The sequence below is a fragment of the Physcomitrium patens genome, chromosome 11 (genome assembly GCF_059467195.1).
Source record: "Physcomitrium patens ecotype Gransden chromosome 11, ASM5946719v1, whole genome shotgun sequence".
In the NCBI taxonomy this organism is placed as follows: domain Eukaryota; kingdom Viridiplantae; phylum Streptophyta; class Bryopsida; order Funariales; family Funariaceae; genus Physcomitrium; species Physcomitrium patens.
In genome coordinates, this window is record NC_143420.1 from 3,180,542 (window position 1) to 3,203,676 (window position 23,135).

Sequence of the window (23,135 nt, forward strand, 5' to 3'; positions counted from 1 at the left end):
CTTCTTTACCTAAAATAGATTTTTTATATGGTACAAAATGTACCATTTTGGTGAAGCAATCTATGATTACGAATGTAGAGTCATATGAATTTGAACTTGAAAGATCTATAATAAAATCCATAGAAATAGAAGACCATGGTTGTTTGGACATAGGCAATGATTAGAGAAGTCTACAATATCGATGATGAGGAATTTTTGATCTTGAAAAAATGTCACTTGATTGAACAAAGTCTTTTATTACCTCCTATATTTGTGGCCACCAAAAATCTCTAGATATAAGCTCTAAAGTCTTGTTGTATCCAAAATGTCATGTTGTTGGAAAGTCATGATGTGCTTGAAGAACATATAAATATGCTTCTCATTTTGGAATATATAAGCGCCTTTTGAAATAAAGTAGATTGATCTTAAATTCGAATTTTGAAAAATCATGAAACTTAGAAGAAAGATTCTTGATATCATAAGAAAGATAATCAAAGTAAATACTTGATTGAATTTGCTTGACAAAGGTTGAATCAATAGTCAATGTTGATTTTATTGCTCGAAGTTAAAAATCCTCGAGCTTCAAGAAGATTGTTCTTTATTGATTAAAGGATGCATCTCCTTCTTTTGGTGCAAGATAAGAAAGTCTAGAAAGAGCATCTGATAGACCTTATCATTTTTTGGGTTGATAAGTAAACTTAAAATTGAAGCTGAATAAAGACATGTTCCAACGGGCTTGACCACGATTTAAAATACGTGCTGACATGAAGTACTTAAGGTTCTTATGATCCATATATATGGTGATTGGACCTAAAGTGCCTTTTAGATAATGATGCCATTCTTGAAATGAATCCACAATTGCAAAGAAATCTTTGTCATAGATCTCATAATTAATCTTGGCTATTGAAAATTTCTTGGAATGAAAAACTACTAGATGGAATTTATCCTCTATTTCTATTTATGACAACACATCACCTACAGCAACATCTAACACATCTATTTCCATAAAAAATACCTTAAAAAAGTCGATACAATATAAGATTGGTACAAAAATAAATTCTTTCTTTAAAGCATCAAATGATGCTTTAGCTTCTTTATTCCACTTAAGTTTGTCTTTACAAGTTAAACATGTAAGTGGAGCTACAACTTGAAAAAAATTCTTGATGAGATTTGGTAATAATTAGCAAAGTTCAAAAAGCATTATACATCTCGTACTGTTCTTGAATATCTTCCAATCTATGATAGTTTGGATCTTCTTAGGATCCATCATAAGGCCTTTGTTGGAAATGATGTATCCTTAAAAGTCAACTTGAGTAGTGTGGAATACATACTTTTCTAATTTGGCATAAAATCCTATATCTCTAAGTTTTTGTACCATGTAGCAAACATGAATTTCATGTTCTTTTGTATTCTTAGAGTAAATTAGAATATTGTCTAAATAGTAAATGATAAAATCATCTAAAAATTCATAAAAAGTATCATTCATAAGATGTTACAAAGTGACCGATGCATTTGTGAGTCCAAAAGGCATGATATTATATTCAAAATGTCCATACCTAGTTTTTAATGATATGGGCATAGCATATATAAGAAAAGATAATCTTTCTTTTGTAACATGTATGAAAGCTCTCATACCTACTAGTAAAGGTTTGGATAAACTAGACTTATGTACTTCTATTTCACTAATGGGATCTTATATTACACTATCAAAAAAATCAAGGTTACAAAAAATCCAATCTATTTGAGGGTTATATTTTTTTAGCCATGATAATCCTACAATAATCTGATTGAAGAAAGATCTTATTATATTAAATACTACTCAGCTGTTATCATCTTTAATTACTATATCAAAAAACACAATCTTATTGATAACATTTCTAGAAGACAATGAATGACCATCTATGACTTCTACATGTATGGATTTAATTTTCTTGATTAAAGATATTTTTTGATTTTTGACAAAATCTTTATCTATAAAACAAGCTAAGGCTCTTGAATCTAATAAGACAAAGATTTTGTGATTTTTACGTCTTAAATACACATGTATTATAAAACAAGGTGAAGGATTTGAGGAGAGAATATGACCTTTTGTAGGTGTTGCACATGATTCGAGCCGCACGGTCTCTATTGTAGTTGAAAAAACTCGTTTTTTGACACATTATCTTCTTTGGTAATTGTCCTACTCATTTTATAATTGTGTTGCTTCTTTGGACAATGTTGAGCAATGTGCTTAGCTTCTCTATAATATAAACACAAACCTTCCTAGGGACATTGAGTCTTTTTTTGCTTCGTAAGAAGTTTAAAACCTATCATATCAATTTGCATTGGTTCCAGCCTTGATGAATATGTTTCAAAAAACTTGAGAGCTATAGACTTGTTCTTCTTCAGCCAAGTCTTTATTCTTGACATCTTTAAAATAATAGATTATCGCATGCAATGGCTTGAGTAATAAATTATTCTAAAGATTTTACTTTTGGCATTGTTAATAATAAATCTTTGATGCTATTCTTTAACCCATATCAAAATTAATTGATAAATTCTTTGTTATTCTATTCTACGTTACCAGCGAGGTTTTGGAATTCAACAACATATGTGGTGGCTGATTGTGATCTTTATCTTAAAGATAAGAATTTAGTCTCTACTACTTGTTCTCAATCACTTTCTTTGAATGTAGCCATAAACACTTTTAAGAATGAATTCAAACCATAAAGAAGTTGTGAATCCTTTTCCATCAAAGGTGCAAACCAAGAAAGAACACTTCTAGATAGAAGTGTGCCTATGAAGCTGACTTGAATAAATCCATCTGCGTATTGGAAAAGGTGTAACCTTCAGTAGAGCTTAACTTTTTCTAAAAACCTTTAAAATTTTGATTTTATTCCATTAAACTTCTCAAGCATACTAATTCTTGCATCTCTTGAGCTTTTAAAAGTAAGATTCCTTGAATTTGGTCGATTCACTTATAAAAATAAGATTTTTTGTTTAAAAGTGGATAGTTCGCAACCTTCAAAATACAACAATAGAAATGGGATAATCTACTTACTTCTAAAACAAGACAGAAATAATATGTTAGCATTCTTGTCAAATTGTCGAAGACATGAATCTTGAAGAAAGTAAGTCCTCAATCCACTCTTCTATCACTAAAGAGAACTAGAAAGTCACTCAAAAGGTGATGTAATATTAAACTAGAATAGCTATTGCCAAAAACAAGAAGACTAGAAAATCTTAAAACAAAACTAAGAACTAAAAAGACATTGACAAGAGTGAAGAAGGCTTTGTTCTTGCGTCCATATATACTCTTAACTAGGAGCTATATGGCAATGTCCTATAAGACCTCCAAAACATGTTCACTTTGCTAGTCATATGTCTTAACTTGCAAGACAAGTTATCTATGTATGCACTACATAATTAGCTTGTCCCATAAGCTATTTTATGGAATTAACTTGTTCTACAAGCTACCAACACGTGGCTAACTTATTGGCTAAGTTTCTATCCTATAAATACATTTAAAGTCAAAATTTCATCTATAAAGCTTATAAAAAGCTACTTTAGAAGACTTTATGAAATTAATCTATATTTACCTATTTCTATCTAATCATGTAAGTAACTATTGGAGTAAATATATATGTTTGTGACATATGAAGCTCAAGGTGGATTTTGTGACTAGGAGGAGTTTGACATCAAGTTTAAGAATAAATTTTGGTCCATCAATGTATAGAAGATAGCACTATCGTATGGCATGATTTACTATGTGAGAATACACTAGGTATCTACTTGTAGAGAGTGTAGCTTAAATCTTTATATGAATCTTGTCTTAGCTTCCAAAACTCCTTTATTTTGCATAAAACTCAAAATATAACAAAATCCCTTCAAAATATATTTTTTTGCAAAAGATTTTCTTTTCTCAAACTTTAAAAATTCATAACTCTTAATCTAACTGTTCAATTTGTCTAAAATTTATAGGATAGGTAGAATTCATCCTTAAGTTTAACCAAAAAAAAAAAAAAAAAAAAAAAAAAAAAAAACCAATTGCAAATTCACTTCCGATCTTCTCGAATCTAAGAAATCTTAGCAGATACTTTAAACCCTAATTTACAAGCACCCGAGTACTATTTTCTTAATATCTCAAGAATCCAATACTCAAATGTCATCAAAATTATGTACAAAGTTTACTAACATGAATTTACATATTTCTTGAAATTTTTAGCCAAAACCTTATCAAATTGCTTAAGATATAGCTCAAGGCACAACCACTAGTAAATCGGGTCACTTACTACCCTTAGATTGCTTGCGCTGACTTCAAAATCCAATAACTCCTTTATTCCAACTTATAATCCATAAAATAGTATGCAAAAAGTGTAGCCACAAAAGTGCTCTCTCTAGTCGCATTTGCCAATCTTCAATTGCTATCTGCACGCTTGCGTTATGCTAAAAAGAGTGACAGTAGCTCCTAAATCAACACCTTAACTTTGAGCGCCTATATCTCCTTCATATAAACTCCAAACCATACAAAACTTGCATCAAAACTATAGCCAAAAACCAAAACTTACTGACTATAGCCTTCAAAGCTCGAATGGCCCGAAAAACTAACCCTAATCCCTAATATGGCCTCGGGTAGCCTCCTCAAAGCCCATTGGTCATGATTTTTGACCAATAGGAATGGAGATTTTCATCATTCATCTCCATTCATCTATATTGGTGCCCTAATTACTCCCTTTCCCACCAAAATCCTTCTTCAATCCTTTTTCTTATAAGATTTACATAATTTATGCTCTAAACATCAAATAAAAGAACCAATATAAGTTTTCAAAGGTCACCAATGTCTAACAAAGGTGACTCTAAATATTTAGAAGTTACTATCAATGAAAACCAATCTTAAAAGTCACTATCAAAAGGAAATTAAAGTTATACAAATTCTATAGTAATCTTTTTAAACAACCTCTTCTCAAGGTAATAATCAAATTATATTCTACAAGCAACTAAAATCTACTAACATGGCTCTCACCATGTTATTTAATAAATTATATATTAAGTACATAATTACGTTATTTTCATATAATAGCGGAATCACAACACGACAATGCATAATTACCTAAAAAATCTTATACAAGCTAGGTCAATGTAAGATTATGACTCACGATTTAAATTCTTATGTCTCCAAATTGATAATGTTTTAAAGGCAGAGATAATGAATCAATTCCTATGAAGTTTGATACCACGAGTCTAACGAGAGGTGGAACTAAAGGATCCACAAACATTTGAAGAGGCAATTTGGATTGCAAAGAGGATCAATACTATAGATTTTAGAAATTGTGAAGCATGACCTATAGCACAAATTCCTATGTCGCTATGTAATATTATAGGCCAACAACCAATGCCAATGGAGATTGATGCCTTACAAAGATCATTGACACTACAAAAACAACAAATATTGGTACAAAAAAAATTGTATTTCTATTGTCAAGAGCAAGGCTATTATATTGGAGGTTGTCCAAAACATCAAAGTAAAAGTACCAACAAGACAAGGCAAGTTCCTAGTTTCAAATGTCATCAAGTGAATAATGAGTCAAAGCAGGAAAACAAGGCTCCTTAGTGAAGGCATCGAGGGCTAATATTGGGAGTAGCTATTATCTCTCAGAGATAAATGACATAGCCTTTGACAACTACAAAAAGAGTCGATTGGTGCATCTAATGGGATTATTAAGAGGCAACCATATCGAGTGCTTGAAGATTGTAGCTCTACAAAAAATTGCATCTCAATTAAAATTATTGATCAACTTCAAATTAAAACCAAAGAAATCAAAGGAAGAAGTATATACCTTGTAAATGATCGAAAGAATGTATTGAATGAGACATGTGAAGAAGAAATCTTGAGATTGATGGATACTTACGTCTTAAGAGAGAGATTCAAGGTAACAAAGCTAAGATATGATATTATCCTTGGTATGCTATGGTTGGAGATGGAAAATAAGCAAGTTGATTGGATAGCAAGGAAAATCTCTTTTAAAGATGGAAGATGCAAAGTCACTCTTCACACCTCCACATCAAGTGAAGAAGAAAGACAATCTACAATAAAAGACTTATCTGTAGGAACAATCTTTATAAAGAAGCAACTACAGTATTAGCAATTGGTATATATAGTGGTTCCAAATCTTATGTCAATGGTAGGAAAGACAGCCGAAGGATAGAATGGGCAGAGCAACTCATACGAAAATATCAGGATGTCTTTCCAATTGACCTACCTAGTGGTCTACCTCTTGATTGAGGTGCCTCATTTCAAACAGAACTATTGTCTGGAGCCAAAGCAACAAGTCGACCAATTTATCACCTAGTACCAAAAGAATTTAAAGACTTATAAAAGATATTGAATAAATTCTTGAAAAAATGCCTCATTTAAGAAAGCACATGACCATAGGAAGCACTTGTATTCTTTGCAAGTAAGAAAGATGGTAGACTTTGTCTTTGCATCGACTATTGAAGTTTCATTAAACAGATTGTTAAAAATGCATATCCACTTCTATATGTGGATGATCTTCTTGACCAACTTTGAGGTGCAATCATCTTTAGTAAATTGGATCTTCGAAGTAGATATTGACAAACACTTATTATAAAAGAGGATGTGAAAAAGACGGCATTTTGTACATACTATGGACATTTTGAATGGCTATTTTTTCCTTTGGCCTCACCAATGCTTGAACTTCTTTCATGGGTCATATGAATAGATTGTTTCAAGACCTTTTGAACAAGTGTATAGTTGTCTTCATTGATGATATCCTTGTATATATTAAAATCTTTGAAGAGCATGAGTAATACCTACGAGAGGTGCTACGCTCATTATAAGATAATCATTTTTATTGCAAGCAATCAAAATATGAACTTTGGAAGTTGAAAGTCATTATTTTGGGACATGTGGTGTCCTTTGAAGGTATGCGTATAGAGCAAGATAAGATAAAAGTATTAGAAGATTCACCAATCCTCAAAGATGTTTCTAAAATTCACTCATTTTTAGGCCTTATTGGATACTATTACAAATTTTTTTTGGCAATTTGCTTACATTACTGCTTTATTAACAAACATATTAGAGAAAGGTGCCCCATTTGAATGGAAGTTGGAGCACCAAAACACCTTTGATAAGTTGAAGGATGCATTCATTATTGGTCCAATATTGCAACCATATGATCCTAATCTTTCTTGTATGCTTGACATTAATACTTCTGACTTTGATATTGGAAAGGTCTTTCAACATGACTTTAGTAGGGGCCTTCAACCTATGCCATATAAATTTTGTAAGCTCAAAAGGACAAAGCGTAATTACTTTGGACGTGATCGAGAGGAATTAGCAATTGTACACATCACAAAGGTGTGGTGACACTATCTATTGAAGAAGTCAATGGTTGTTCAAACTAACCATCAATCCTTGTTATATGATTTGTATTTGGAAAATATGAAATAGTGACATTATTGTTGAGAAGAACAATTGCAACTTTTTGATATCTAGTTGGAGTATAAACAAGGGCAATAACATACTCTGTCAAATAGTTTATTATGGAGACTAGACTTAAAAGAAAACTCGGAAGAAAAGGCAAAAGTCACTCTCATTAGTAGTATCATTTCAGATCTAACCTAAGAGGGAGAATGGAAAGAAGCTATGCAATGGGGTACTTATTTCAAGATGGTTAGTAATTGATTGAAGGTGGGTAATATATAATATCAAAACTACACTTTTAGTGAAGGCTTTCTCTATTTCAAGAAGCAAATTATATATCCAACAATGCTAAATTCTAGACGTGCATACTTCAAAGACACATGACATTCCAATATCTGGATATCTGAGATGAGAAAAGATCCTAGAATATATCTCAAAAGATATGATTTTGGGTAGGTTTGGATCGTGATGTTCAAGCCTTTATACACTCCTATGAGTCATGTTAACATAACAAAGCATGCAATATAGCATCTCTTAGACTATTACAACCAATTCTATTATCTACAATATGTTAGGAGCAAGTGACTATGGATCTCATTACATATTTGTTGCAAATGCCTCATAAACATACCATGTTTATTGTCTTTATGGATCGGCTCTTAAAGCAACTTTACTTAGCCATGGTGCGCTTGGATCTTGATGCCTTAATGCTTGCACGAGTCTTCTTTGATACTATCTTTTATCACCATGGATTACCTTATGTCATCATTTTAGATCTTGATTCATACTTCATGGGAAGTTTTTGGCAAGTCTTGTTCAAGCTACTAGGCATATAACTTGTCATGTTTACAACCTTCTATCCTCAAACAAATAGAAAAATAGAGTGTACAAATTGAACCTTGAAAGATATGTTGTGAGTATTTGTGGCAGTTCATCATAATGATTGAGATGAATACTTGACACCTTAGGAATTTATTTATAATAATAGTATTTAAGCAAGTACTTGCCATTCATTATTTTTCCTTAATATCAATCAATATCCAATTGTACATGTAACTCTTCATTGTCCTATCAACACCAACAATCCGATAGTGGAAGAATTTATACAACAGCTTACAAGAGATACGACATTGCCGCCTTATTGCACAAAATTGATAGAAGCAATATATAGATAACCATCGATAACTCAAGACCTTTCGAGAGAATGATGAGGTGTTACTCTTTAATGCCAACTTACCACTTGCTATATCAACACAAATCTGTAAACTAGCCCCTCGGTGGCTTAGACCTTTCCACATTTCTGTAGTAATATTTCATGTCACATATTGCCTTGAGCTTCTACTACATATTTAGGTCCATCTTATCTTCCATGTTTCGCAATTGGAAGAATTTCATACCGAATCAAAGTGCTTTCTGGATTGACATCAACCACCACCACCACCAGTTGTATTTGATGACTAATAAGAATATGAAGTGGACAACGGTTTGGAGCATCCACCACCTAAGAATATTCTAAAAAGTCTAGGATCATAGGATAAGATATAAATAGGACTGGTTAGGGCCATTTGGAGGCATCTAGTTAGGTATGGCTTTGGACCCTTTCTCTTAGTAAAGTTTGGTTTTCCATCTTTTTGTTCAGATCTGTTCTGTTTTGTTTCTGTTTGCTTAGTTTTGTCTTTCATGTTCTATTCTATTTAGTTTTGTTTAGTTTTGTTTTGGTTTGTTTTGTCCTATTTTGGGAAGAGGCCTTATGTTGTTGAGGATTGGAAGGATCTTGGGTTTTTGAGATAGTCTAGTTCTGTTTCATCACAATTCATTAAAGTTTTTAAGATAATTAAAAACGTTTTATTTTTAATTTTTTTTATTCTACCTAATTTTATTTTATTTTTTTATTTTATTTTATTTTATTGCAACAATATATATATATATATATATATATATATATATATATTTAAAAATAAATAAAAAAAACCTTAAATCCTACCTACTAAATATTTTAGTCTTTCTTTGAATTTTTTTAATTAACTTCTTTCTTAATTGGACCATCCTTAACTAAACTAGGTTCTCTAATTTTTTTTTTTCTAAGATATATTATCATATTTAAAATATTTTTTAACTAAATATAATAAGAAATAATAAATAAAATTAATATATAATAAAAAAGATAACAAAGTATGTATGTTTTTATTAAAATAAATATTAATTATAAATAAAATAATAGAAGAGGTTAATTTCTTCTATATAAAATAAATAAAAGTTAAATTTTTTAAAAAAATATATAATCTTTTTTTTATATATACAACAAGGTTTTATTTTAGTTTTATTTTAATATTTTTAGTAGATGCTTATAACATTTAATATTGTTTTAACAATTCTTCAAAAACTTATAAAAAATAATGTATGAAACATGAAAGATTGATCAATAGATCTGGTAGATGGAAAATTCTTAGAAAAATAGAAGATCAATAGAATAATGCTAACATATAATTTGAGGATATAATTTGCTATAGAGAAGCAAAAAGATATTACAATTTTTTTTTGTTTATATCAAAAAAAATAAATAGAAGTAGAAAGAAGTTAAGCAAATAATAATTTCTCTAATAAATATCAAAGATGCTTTCTATAGAAGTATTGTATTTATTTGTGGCCTTACATGGACGATGTGGCTATAGAAACTATTATTTGGAATTTTTTAAATATTAAAATCTATTATAGTAGCATCCTACAAGTCATGCATGTAGCTTATAAGACTCATGGTTTTTAGAAAGTTTATCTAAGTATTTATTAGTCAATAGATATATAAAGACCAAACTAAGACCATCTATAATATTATCAATGCATTTCTTGTATTCCAATATTGGTTCAGAAGACTCTACTTTCTTTATACAAAGCCATAATCATTCTTGTAGCTTATTATTTTACAAGTATATCTTGTCTAGTTTTATCTTTTTTTTTGTTTTTGTTTTTGTTTTTTTTTTTTTTTTTTTGTTTTTTTTTGTTTTTTTTTTTTTTTTTTTCTTATTTCTTTCATTCTTATTAAATTGTCACCAATAAGTTTATTAAATTTTATATTCTTGACAATAAAAAAAATATCAAATTTACATATATAATTACTTAATATACACAAAATCACACAAGATTACATCTAATCTTATTCCAATTTCAAAATCAATAACTATCAAAATTAATCAAATTTCTATCATAAACATTAATTACACATTGTTTTCTTTTGAACCCCACATTCAGTTTCTACGGAAGTTTACAAGAGTAGTATATTCTGAAGACGATTATGTCAATAAATATATATGTGTTGTTCACAACGTAACAATCCACCCAGCTTCATTCACCAGCAAAGAAACCATATCTCAGTTCTGAATCAGCACCTAAAATCCCAACACGAAACGTCGAGTTCAATCCACGCAACAGTCCCGCATGGGGATTGCTTGCAGTCACCATCTAGACTCTGCTTCTACTTCGGCTGTGTGGGATTCAGATTCCAGCACAACCTGAATGCTTAATCACCATTAAAGATGGTAGCTTGCTTGTGATCTCTCCAGATGGCAAAAACACCGTTTTCTCGTAGCTAGCAACTCATGAACCATCTGTAGAGATCACACAAGAGCAGAGCTGTTTAATTTTTTAATTTTTTAATTTTTGTTTTTTGTTTTAGTTAGTTAGTTATTTATTTATTTATATATATTTTATGTAACGGATTGTGAGAATGCCTTCGCCATCGGCAAATGCTGGTTGCGGGGAAGTGGAAGTTTGATGAATCAGGTCCTTCGTACCAAAAAGTGGGGTACACGAGAAAATGCAAACTTTGATCGCCTTCAAGTTGTATTTGTTATTACGTTACGAGGGGCGTGGTGTGAAGAATCTGGACACATCATGGATGTTACCTAGTGGGCGAGAGAAAGTGTTGGCGACGACGAGTGGGTGAAAGGAAGTTGGACAAGTTCCACGTCCGCCTGACATGGCCATCATGAAGTGCTTCCCATTGATCTGTGCTGTTCATGTTGTTGGTTTTCGCCAGCAAACGGCTGCTGACAACATCTGAAAGCAACGGCTGACAACAGTCGAGCGAGGATTTTATGTCTTCGCTGTCACTGCTCATCTTCTTGACGCAAGTATCTGACTCGGGAAATTCTGAAGGAGACTCGAGGTTTCTGAGAAGCGTGTTTCAGGGCCATGGTAGTCCTTATTTTCGTTGGGTTCTTTGTGTTCAATTCAACCAATACTATGGCTTTCCAAGAATTAAGGGGTAACAGTCTCGAGGAGTAGCAGGATAGTGTAGTCCCCGAGATGAGAGATGCTAGAGGTTGGCATTGTTTTCATTGACACTTTGTGAAAATTTCCCCAGTATGTCGCCGCACGCGGCGAATATGTCTGAAAAGAAATGCAGAGCAAGGATTTGGTGAAAAGGAAGCGCAGAAATGAGCATCTTGCTGTGGGAGATCTGATCAATCGTGCAGTGCCAAAAGAAACGAGAATTATTTCACCGAATCCAGGCTAGTGTCAGTGCAAGTTTCGACTCTAATCTGGGTTATAATATATTTTGTGGCCATGACGTTGCGTGGCGCTAGCAGAACGCTTCGGCCTCCTTCAGGCGCCACTTGTCGGCTTCCATTGTGCAGTGCCAGCTACCCTGTCCCGACTAAGTCCGATCCCATCCAGCTCATATATCAAGCCTTATCTCATCACTGCCCATTGAACTCCCAGAGCTACGTTTGTCAATTCCAGATTTCAAGTTTTTGTGCAAGCAGGTTGATATCGCAAGCAGGTTGGTATCCCAACAGCAAATTGAGCGAGTTTGATAACCATGGATCCGAATGTTGAATACAGTGGAGAAGGGAACAAGTATGGAGTTGCGAAGTCGGTCACCGACGTCGAGGAAAAGTCTACTCCGCAGTCAGAGAATGTAGAGACTGAGTCCAGAGGCCTGTTCGGATTTGGGGTAAGTCCGCATAACTTGAGGTTTTTGATTCGATCGAGTGAGTGGCAATATCCTAGTCGAAGAGTTTTGGGAGTTGGGTCTTTGCCCAGTCTAGATTTTGCCTCTCCATGCTGCGAGCTGCCAGTGATGCGGCCGGGTCCGATGGGTGGATTCAAAGAACATGCATACGTGTTGGGGAATCCGACTGATTAGGTGGGTTGCAGGGTCGATCTGACACCTCCAGCAGCTCCGAATCGGAGTCAGAAGAGGGAAAGGACCGGCAGAGGCGTCGTCGTGATGAAAGAGCTGCACGTAAGCGCCCAACTACAATGACCACGACCGAGGAGCATACTACTGTTGGAGCTGGTACCACGGAGGGAGCACCTCATAAAGTCAAAGCTGCCAATGAAACAGGAACTGATTACTCCTTGGATTCAATCGAAGGCGGTAATCCAACCGGAGGAACTAACTACTCTGGTGCAAGCATGGAGACGGGACACCCGACGGGAGGCACCGACTACTCGGGTGCATCGGCAGAAGGGGGACATCCCACCGGGGGCACGGACTACTCCGGCGCCGATCTCGGCCTTCCTAAGCCCACTCCAGGCTACGGCACCACCGGCTACTCGGCCGAAGAAAAATCCAACAACGGTCAGAAGAAGCACCACGGATTCTTTGGCTAGAAGATTTGGAACATATGCTCATCAAAGCACCGAAACGGAACATTGGGGCGGTAGCCCCGTGATCGGGATTGGTTGTGAACAATCGTGTAACTTAAATATTTGGGCGATCTGTAAATGTCACCGAAGCCACGGGACCGAATGAACTATACTTTTGCAGGTCTCGGCGTTGTTCGAGCTGCGCTACTCAAATGAAACGAGATAATTATGCTGATTATGTGTACTCAAATAAAGATTTTCTATCTGTAAAAATCTCATTTCGATAGTTGTCGCAACAGCCTCACAAAGCGATGCCGCATCCATGAAAACCAGCACAAATGACAGGGTGAATTAGGAAAAGTTCCAGAAAATATTATCAAAAAATGTATGAAAAAGCTTCCACTTGTCAGCATTCCATTTGATGGCTACTACAAACTACATAAAGCACAACTTAATCTGCAAGTAATATCATGTATCAACAAAACCAAGGTACTGATTTAAGGCACTAACCACTGCAAGTGGGTTTGAGGGAGGGTACGGCACAAGAGAAGGAAGCTCCATGTTTTTAAGAGTTTCTATCAGAGTGGCGGGACTGCTGGCATACACTAGATGTTTCCTTGCAGCAAGCTCTTCCGCTAGTTCGCACTGATGGTTGTCCATCAACAGGTCATTCACCACTACCACGAGAGGCCTCTTGGCTCGTAAAGTTTCAAAAATGCTGCCAGAACCTGTTAACGCACGACACGGCATTGTGCTAGAGTTGGTTTAAAAGTTCCTTCAGCTATAGTCACGTGTGAATAATATGAGGACCAATCCAGAAGACAACCACAAACCATCCTAATACTGCTAAGATCACAGTAGTTGCATTGCGAGACACATCCCAAAGTAAGAGTCGTGTTTAGAACAAGCTAGTCTTACAAACCTGACTAAAATTTCTTACACTAGCCTACCATGACCCCCGGCACTGCATGACAAGATTTCATGAGAAGGAAAATGAAGCTACAAAAACTATGATATCTTAACAACAAAGTTTGTTTGACGAAGCTACAAACACTATATAGTGTTATTACCTTCTAGGACTAAGTCTGCTTCATATATATGACAAGACTTCTCATTAGACGAAATATGATAATAAAAACGGTTACGTACCTGCATGACTGATTACTAGGGCAGACGAAGCTATATGGTCCGACAAATTCGGTTCAAAATCAAAAGAAGTCACTTTCAATCCTCCATCCTTGCCATCAGACTTTGCACACAGGAAGATGGATCAAAAAAAGTCATTTGGTTTGTAGAACAACAATTGCCAACCGAATCCCTCCATAGTTATCATCGGGCAAGAACAAATTATTCATGACGAATCCCGTTCTTATCAAGGGCGTTCAAGTGCACTGGATTGTCTAACTGATTCTAGCCACGAAACACCTTACAGATTCAAGTTCATCAAGGTTCATACAATCTATTCCATAAGCATGTATAACAAAAAAAAAAAAAAAAAAAAAAAAAAATGCGCCAAACGTTGCAAGCAATTGCATATGGTAAATCAATGACTAAGTTAGAGATCATGAAGTGGGGCTGAGTAGACTATACCTCGACTGGAATGAAAGATCCCTTCCCACGCTGAATAACGAGAGAAGAGTAGCCGAAATCGGCAAGAACTTGACGACAGGGCTGCGAAGACGCCTCCCTAACCAAAGCATCAAAGAGCGTGGTTCCCACAGTGACCAGCACTTTACCTCCTCTGCCTTCGACCTCGGACATAGCTTATCCCTTTACTCTCTCCTTGTGCCCACGCCTCGTCAGGCCCTCACAAAGCGGAGGGCCTGATCATCACGAATTGAGCAGAGAAAAACTTGGGTTGCTGCAGAATTGATGGCCCACTCAAGTAGATACCAGATTAGCTAGTTGGCACGTCGTAAAACCTATACCTAAGAAAAATAAAGCGATCGGAACAGAAGCGTCAGCAAGGGTATCATTGCAAGTGTTTAGGGCACACACAACATGGGTGCGCGTACACTCCATCGCTGCAAATCCTACTTCCCCAACAGCAACCCATCTACCTTAACACGGTGAAGTAAGAAAGTAAAAAGCAGATCTATGCTAAACACAACACTACGAGTATGACAACGCCAAAATTCGTATGTGCAAATGACACTGGTGAAGAAGGGTCCCCACCATCGCCAACTCATGCTCTCCATTATGAAAACAACACTAGAACCGAACATTAATCTGCCACCTTCAACCGATGCAGTGAAGATTGTACAAATACGGTGAATGGAAATTGCAAACCTCGACATTCCACCTGAAGAATATCATACCATACATCAACTCCAAAGCCTTCAATAAAATTCACCAACAATCAACATCCGTCAGTTCGGGGACCAGTTAAGCCCCCGCACCAGACAACTGCCCTTAAACCCTAGAAACCACGGCATTCAACGCGAATCCCCAACCGAGGAACAAAATGTGAAAGGCTTGCCCCAATTAGACTAGCTCGAGGCCCTTCTTCTCAGCAAATCTGGTATCGATCTGCGCGGGTCCGCGACACTCCATAAAATTTGGACTCCGAAAATTGTAAATTGTCAGAACTGATCTATGATTCGAGCAGCTGCGTGGGTAAGACCAGAAGTCTTTCACAACCCAAAACTCACCATACGGAAGGAACATTCCTTGTACTATACAAGATACTCTGAAGAAAATATCAACGAATACAATGCAAAGACCGCAGCGAATGGTTGGTACTGGCTGGCTGCCAAGAACACTATCAATTCACCAAACGTACCGAGAGATCTCCTAAGCTCTTCGCGTGAGCCGCAAACCTCCGCATGTGTCATGAGTGCCGAAGAATTGGGTCATACTTCGGCTCTGGAGAAGAGCTAACTGAGAACAACATTCAGGAAGACAAAGGAATAGATCGACATCGCTTGTGAGATGTGTCGGTGGGTGTAGGTGTAAATGTATTCGGTTCATCGCTGCAAATGAAACGGAAAATTTCGGTAGTTATTGTCAAGGTTGCAGAGGAATCGAGCACGCCAGCGAAGGTGGGCCATCCGATGCGGGCGGCGACCAGGGGGTGTAGCTCAAATGGTAGAGCGGTAGGAGCGAGGGAGGGGCGGGACGGAGCGGCGGTGGCGGTGGCGGCGACGTGACTGCGAATAGGTTTAGCTCAGTCGACACGCCAGAATTAGCTCTAATCTTCTCTTAAACAGCATTAGCAGCCAGTTATGAAATACTAGTTTTCCGGAAATTAGGTTACGCCTACATTATCGTTTCCATACAGAATCATCGCTGTGACTGCTTTTTCTGGAACTTGAGGGCTGCTATGGCAACAAGTCAGGGCGCTGTTCTTCCGTTGGAGAACACCCAACAACACGGGCACACCTCATAGATCCAGAGAAAACGAGAGCCCCATTCACCGATCACCATGGAATAGATTGTAGTAGTACCGGCCAGACGCCCGCGCATCCTGCTCCCCTCAGCCCAAGAATAGGGGACAATGCAACACAGTCGACTTGCAATACTGACACACTTCAGGTGACATTTTCTACCGAAGAACTCCTCATCATTATTGCAATCCATGACCAGATCGCGTAACACACGATTCTGGGATATATATCAGGCAGAAGCCCAGGCCAAGCCGCAGTGAAAGAGTGGGCATACTCCATTCTACATCACTCGATTCAAACATGCTCTCTACTGGGAAATGGTTTTTTCGAAGTTGTGTTTACCTCCAGTGAGGGCATACAGCACGCGCTCCAAACAGCATTTACATTTGAAGGCAGGGAGATTCCATTTGCCCCATAGAGTCCATATTTTTCCGCAACTAATCCAGACACCTATAAGTTCCTGTCATACCCGGTATGGATTCAGTTTCTAGGGCTAAGCCACTACCTTTGGCACGAAAGTTGTCTGAAGATCATAGCCTCTAGACTAGGACAAGTCCTCTTTATAGAAGAATCGTCCTCCTACTCGCACAAGACCGTAGGACCACATATCAAGGTACTGTTACACAACATCAACAAGACACCTAAACCTACCCTAGACACGCCGCTCTTACATAAGATACTAGCATCAGGCCACCCCCACCTCTGTACAAAATGCAAAGGACTAGGACACACATCGATAGAGTGCAAACACAGACCCCTTCTACAGCCTCCCCCATATAGAGGCCAGAGACAACAAGAACATACCAAGGACAACCAAGGTAAGACACAAATAGGAAACAACACCATCTCCAACATATGGGGAAGAGGAGCCACTGGAACACGCATCCAATAGCATACATCACCTCCCAAGGAGCACAATCCTCCCCCCACCAAGGACAGGACTGCCCTCTCGGAGGAGGCTCCAATAACATAACAACAAATCAATACATCACAGGAAATAGACATGACATCTGAATCCTTCCCACCGATTTCTATGTCTTCTAGATTGAAATCAGTAATTAGACAAGAAGGAGTATCCTCCTGCCAGAGCATGCCCTCTCCATCAACGCCTCATATGATCTTTAGTGCCATGCTTCAGAGACACCGTCCCACGCACCGAGGAGACATCATAGTATCAACCACGCCACCACAAGGGGAAAAGACAGTCAAGGGACCACCCTGACAGAACTAGAGCTCTTCCCTCCTCAACGTCTGCCACCACAACAAGAGTTATTTCCGGAGTCACCACAGCAGAGGCTAAACAAGGATTTTATCAACCAACTGGAAAATGAATCCAGATCTCATCTAGTATGAAAACAATGTCCTACTCGATCACAACTACCCAACAAGGACCAGGTGGATCCAGGCTCCACCAACTCAGATAGCAACAAAAGAGGCCACCGTACCTCCTCGCTATCAGAAACGTTCATTCAGAAGATACCGCTTACACCAATTGTCCATACGCAAACCTATCGGTGCCGGGTTTTTTTCCTTTTTCTTACAAAATCAGGAAGTCCATACTACTACAACGTCCTAGTATGGATGAGCATTAGTAACCAACCCATTTCCTACCAACAAATCATAGTGTTAGAAGATCAATCGACTTGGATAACTCAACAATCAAGGACTCTACTTTTAGACGAAATGGCGCAAGCACTCTCCATGATAATAGTGAACACCCACAACAAAAAAAAATCCACTCCGAAAATGAGAGGATGCAAAATGGGGCTACAAATGGAAGAGAGGAGACGAGAAGACAAGCCACTGTTTATGCGTGGCTTTCATTTCAACCACACTCCCTGACTCCAAACTTCAGAGGCCGCACAGACACCTCTGAACATCCTTGCCCCGGCCCTTAGGATCTTTAGAACTTTTGGAGTACAAGGAGAGATCCGCCTGCTCCCCAACACTGCTATCCATACTCTTTAAGAATTATTGGGTTTCAGGCAGTTCGGCCCTGACTCCTCACTCCCTAGACCAGCCAGAAAGAAACCACACATGCAAAGTAATGTACACCATCTCAGATGTGGGATAGACAACCTGGAGGAAGAGGGTAATGCCATGGCCTCCCCTCAAACCATTCACCTAGAATGATTTTACAAAACCTGGTACTAGCCTCCTGTAATGTTTGATCACTCGGGTAGGAACTACAAGGAGCAAATAAGAAGACAAAGATTCAAAAGTTTTTCTAGAAAGTAACCGCAACCGCAACCGAAACCGAAAATAATATTGGTACAAGAACATCACTACAGCATTGTCGATTGTTTACACCGCACCAACCAACTTCAATTCAAAGAAGGAACTAGCTATTGGAACAATGCCACATATACGACGGAGGGAGGATGATTCTTAGGAGGTACCACAATCGCCATCTCCAACCATCTCGCCCCACAAGTCATCTCATATGGGGTTAATATTGAATTGGGAGTACAATACGTGATTCTTAACTTAAATGGAAGACACACGGGCATATTAAATATACATGCACCAAACACGACTGGTCAACAGGCTCAGATGTGGAGTATACTCTCACATCATCTGTTTCACTCCATTCCATGGATCATTAGAGGAGATTTCAATATAACAGAAATCCCCGAGGATCGTAGTCAAGGGTCTAATCTTAAAAGCATGGACAGACATGAACACACAGCGTGGACCAATTCCGCAATAAGACTCGGAGTTAGCGACACCTTCTATATGGACATTTACCGCTGCCTCCGACAAAAAAACTTCACATGTAGACAAAACTCGACCTCCTGCTCGTCTAGAATAGATAGATTTTATATTAGCTAAGAGCTACAACAAGACGGGGCGCACATGACATCTGGCCTCACCTAACCTACCTATCAAACCTCTCAGTAGTGTTTTTCTCGATTCGCTACAGCTCAATCAAAAGAAAAAAGCAGACGCAGTTCAATCAGGCACTGATCTATGATGCTGCAGCTAAGCAGAGATTCACCAAAGCATGGCGCGATGCCATGGATAATAACAAAATAGGACCCATTGGCAGCCGCATGGCTACGGCTTTGGAACAAATTTGAAGAGTCAACGTGATAATAGCTAGAGATTACAAACGACAACATCGTCAGCTCTATAATGATCAGTTTAAGGAAATCGACAATTCAAAAATATCACTACAAGAGGATTAGACAGACATGTATACGTAAGAGCGAATAAACAAAGCCCAAGCAAAACTGGAATCAGTTAGGATGAGCAAGCTGGAAGAAATTAAGAACACCTCGGTCGCTAGATGGAACTGAGTAGGAGATTGGTGTTCCAAGGATTTCTTTGAGTTCCACCAAGAGAAACGACAACATACAAATATACAATAATTAGTAGACGGAGAACGCAGCCTCTTCACAGACGAGGAGAAATCTAATTTCGTATTGTTTGGTGTATTATTAACATACTTCTATCACAAGAATCGATACACTAGGCCAAAGAAAACAACCAAAATTTAGTAATCTTCCTTCTAGATTTTGACAAAGCCTATGACAAAGTTAATTGGACACTTTTGAAGAAAACCATGAAGAAACTTGGCTTCTCAATGGAATGGATAAAGTAGATGGCAACACTATATCAAAAAGCCAAATTAATCCTACAAAAGTCGTCAATGGGTACAAAAGCCACAAATTCATTTTACAATGGTCAATTAGACAAGGTTGTCCTCTAGTATCATACATCTATCTATTTATTTCTTATATTTTGTCATATATGGTAAATAACCAATATTATGGAATAGAAGGTTTAAGTCTTTTAGACAGATCAATCTTTTGAGATCAATGCTTTGTAGATGACACAACTCTCTATTTAAAAGGCACCTCAAAAATCTCCAATGCACCTTCAATGTACTAGAATTGTTTTGTTGAGTATCAAGTTCATAGTAAATTGAAACAAATCCAAAGCTATTTGGATTAGCAACACACCTTGACAATAGCAATAGGGAGAGGAGAAGGCCTTAATATGGCTCATACAAGCAACATCAACTAGATATCTAGAATTTTTATTTGGAAATAAAATACCACAAGCTACCAAGGATGCTACAATAATCCTTTAAGTCCACAATAAACTCTTCCAATGGACAAGGTGTTGCCTCTCCTTTCTAGCAAGAGTATTAATAACCAATCATTTTATCTTCAGAAGTATCTAATATATAGCATCTTGCATCAATATATACAAAAATATATACTTACAATTCATAGTACTTATTCAAAAATTCATATGGAGAGGGAAACAAAAAAAAAACAAAACAAAACAAAACAAAAAACAAAAAACAAAAGTGGTTTGAGATAAGGCCATTATACCTCAAAATTCTTAGCCCATTTGGTCAATTAAGAGCAGTACTTGCAAAAATTACCTCCAAAGCCCTTCTTTTAGAGAATAAATCTTAGAAAATACTTATAGAATATAGAATTTATCAGCTTCAATTCTACTAAGATAGAAATTGGAAAAAGAATGTAAGATCTCTATTTATCCCGTCTCTCCCTCCTCCTTTCCCTCTCCCATTAAACAAGAAGGATTTAGATTGTAAGAGGCAATTTGGACAGAAAAGGTACAAGTATATAGGAGCCTCACCAAATCTCAGGCTATAATACCAGCAAAACAACTTTGGCAACCTTTGTACCTAAATATAGAAATAAATCATCCATATAATATTATTTATGAATAAAATTAAAATCACGATTCAAGAATTAATTGAAGAAAGATATATTCAAAGTCAAGGACCTATAAAAAAAAAAATAACAAAACATACAAAAGTACATAGAGGATTTGATAACAAACTAGATTGTAGTGAATAACAAATTTGATTATATAAGCTATAAAAGCCATTCAATAGAGCCTGGTTGCTACACTTCTCCATAAAATTAGAAATTTACTTTTAGATTACAAAGGATTCAAGAAGATAAGTCTGCTATGCTTCAAGACATTCATTCTAAGGTTGGATCAATACTAGATACAACTAAGAAAGAAAAAATAGTCACCTTTGATGCCAAGCCTCAAAAACATTCATCTTTAATAATGCCCTCTAAGAGTCTAGAATCATTATAAAAATATCTATGAATAGATTTATACAATATAATCTTATATAATCAATTGAGACAACAGAATTAATTTAGATATATAAGAAAAGAGATATCTAATTACTAAAAATAGATCTTAAAGAATAAAATTAAATAAAAAAAATATATTATAGGAAGTCTTGCTTTTTAATTATATAATTAAAAGATAATATTATATATTCTTCTTAAGATAAGGCCAATGATTCAAATTTGATCCCAACCTATAAGATCAATGCTATATGCATAGCCAACGAAAGAATTATTTTACACGATTGTAGCATCCATAGCTATCAGGGAAGATTTTTGCAAAGATTTCGTTGATTATAGCAAAAGTACTTTCCATCAACGCATGACAAACTAAGATCCAATAATCCAACCATTGCTTATTTTGCTTGAAACAATTTCTAGAGAAGATAGAACATACCTTCTACAAATACCTACAAGTAATATTAGTATAAAAAAATTATATACAAATAAGGTGCAAAATTGATCTAGACAGCCTAGAACCTACATGGGAAAGGATGTTATACAACATGTCCTACTCATATCCACAATCAAATCAAACCACCAACAATACATTCTGAGATATCAGCAACCCGTGCAAGATATCCAAGGATATGCCATAGAACATTCTGAGGTGGTCAATTATCTAAAATATATAATATTAAAGGTACAAATATGACTATTGAAAAGGTTGATTTTATATAAAAGTAGCATTATATTGGACATGGAAAACTATTGTATAAGTAGGAATGAGAGCATGGAACAAATAATAGAGATTTAAAAAACTCCATGTATTAAAAATAAATAAATAAATAAATAAATAAAATAGATATAAAAAATAAAATTCTTGCAATATAGGCACAAGCTTCTTTGTTTTGCACTGGCCATAATTGCCTCAGTTGAAAACCACTTCTTCATCCAAAACTCTTATCTTGTTTACTTGCATATAGTTTCTAGTACACATGCAATATCCTACTAAGAGTAGATCAAAATTTGGGTTCTTCAATATCTTCACTGATCACCACACAAGCTTTACTCAATGTCCTTCTACTGCCTATTATAATTCTAATGCAGCAAAAATATTGATTAGATTAATAGACATAGAACAAAAAGAAATAGCCAAACAACACTAAAGAAGGATGGTAAAGAAAATTTTATCCTAGATAATACAAAAAAATAAAAATGGATTCTCTCAAGAACACTCCATCCAACCTATCAAACTAAAAAACTACTACAATGGCTCTTTTAATTACCTTTCGACAAAAATAAACTATTCAAATTCTTTCTATCTAATAAAAGAATCCACATTTCTTCTCAGAATTCAAATCTAACTACTAAGAAAAGTAATAAGATTGTAGCATTCATAGTCTTGAGATGACAAGCATATACATACTTGATGTCACCAAAAAGCTAGTCACTCCAATAGCTAGACTTTAGCTCAATACCAAAGCAACAAAAGCTTGGCAAATAAATTTTATTAATATATAATTAAAGTATAACTAAATAATTTTAAGACTATTATCTTAGAACTATCAAGAATATGCTTTGGATATCCATATGAATGTATATTTCTATTAACCAAACTGGCATTTACAAGCTCAAATGTTAGAGCACTTACTTAGTATGCAAGAAGTATGAGAAATGATACTCCAC

The 23,135-nt window shown here is 36.1% G+C and overlaps 2 protein-coding genes across 7 annotated transcripts; one reads left to right on the forward strand and one right to left on the reverse strand.

Moving 5' to 3' along the window:
* Positions 1-12,121: 12,121 nt before the first annotated feature.
* Positions 12,122-13,280, forward strand: LOC112289049 (uncharacterized). The gene is made up of 2 exons (XM_024533976.3): positions 12,122-12,356; positions 12,560-13,280. Exons 1-2 carry the CDS (start codon positions 12,222-12,224, stop codon positions 13,016-13,018), a joined length of 594 nt encoding a protein of 197 aa, XP_024389744.1. The 5' UTR covers positions 12,122-12,221; the 3' UTR covers positions 13,019-13,280.
* A 65-nt stretch (positions 13,281-13,345) lies between these two features.
* Positions 13,346-19,101, reverse strand: LOC112289050 (UDP-N-acetylglucosamine transferase subunit alg13). Of its 6 annotated transcripts, XM_090254100.1 has the most exons (6): positions 17,826-19,100; positions 17,406-17,631; positions 16,723-16,840; positions 14,585-14,922; positions 14,144-14,243; positions 13,346-13,722 (listed from the first exon to the last, which is right to left on the reverse strand). In XM_090254100.1, the coding sequence occupies exons 4-6, from the start codon at positions 14,753-14,755 to the stop codon at positions 13,463-13,465; spliced, it is 531 nt and encodes a 176-aa protein (XP_090110226.1). In that variant the 5' UTR covers positions 14,756-14,922; positions 16,723-16,840; positions 17,406-17,631; positions 17,826-19,100; the 3' UTR covers positions 13,346-13,462. The 6 variants fall into 6 exon arrangements, with proteins under 6 accessions (XP_090110226.1, XP_090110227.1, XP_090110224.1 ...); XM_090254101.1 differs by having other exon boundaries at positions 14,585-14,855; positions 16,723-17,631; positions 17,826-19,101; XM_090254098.1 differs by having other exon boundaries at positions 16,723-17,631.
* Between the last annotated feature and the right edge of the window lie 4,034 nt (positions 19,102-23,135).

Excerpts from the sequence above, each read along its gene's own strand:
- LOC112289049 (XM_024533976.3), top strand. The coding sequence starts at position 12,222 with ATGGATCCGAATGTTGAATACAGTGGAGAAGGGAACAAGTATGGAGTT. Across the intron at positions 12,357-12,559 it reads GAGGCCTGTTCGGATTTGGG|GGTCGATCTGACACCTCCAG; the intron begins GTAAGTCCGCAT and ends GGTGGGTTGCAG.
- LOC112289050 (XM_090254101.1), bottom strand. The coding sequence starts at position 14,755 with ATGTCCGAGGTCGAAGGCAGAGGAGGTAAAGTGCTGGTCACTGTGGGA. Across the intron at positions 14,244-14,584 it reads GATCTTTCATTCCAGTCGAG|TCTGATGGCAAGGATGGAGG; the intron begins GTATAGTCTACT and ends CTGTGTGCAAAG. Across the intron at positions 13,723-14,143 it reads CCTAGTAATCAGTCATGCAG|GTTCTGGCAGCATTTTTGAA; the intron begins GTACGTAACCGT and ends GTGCGTTAACAG.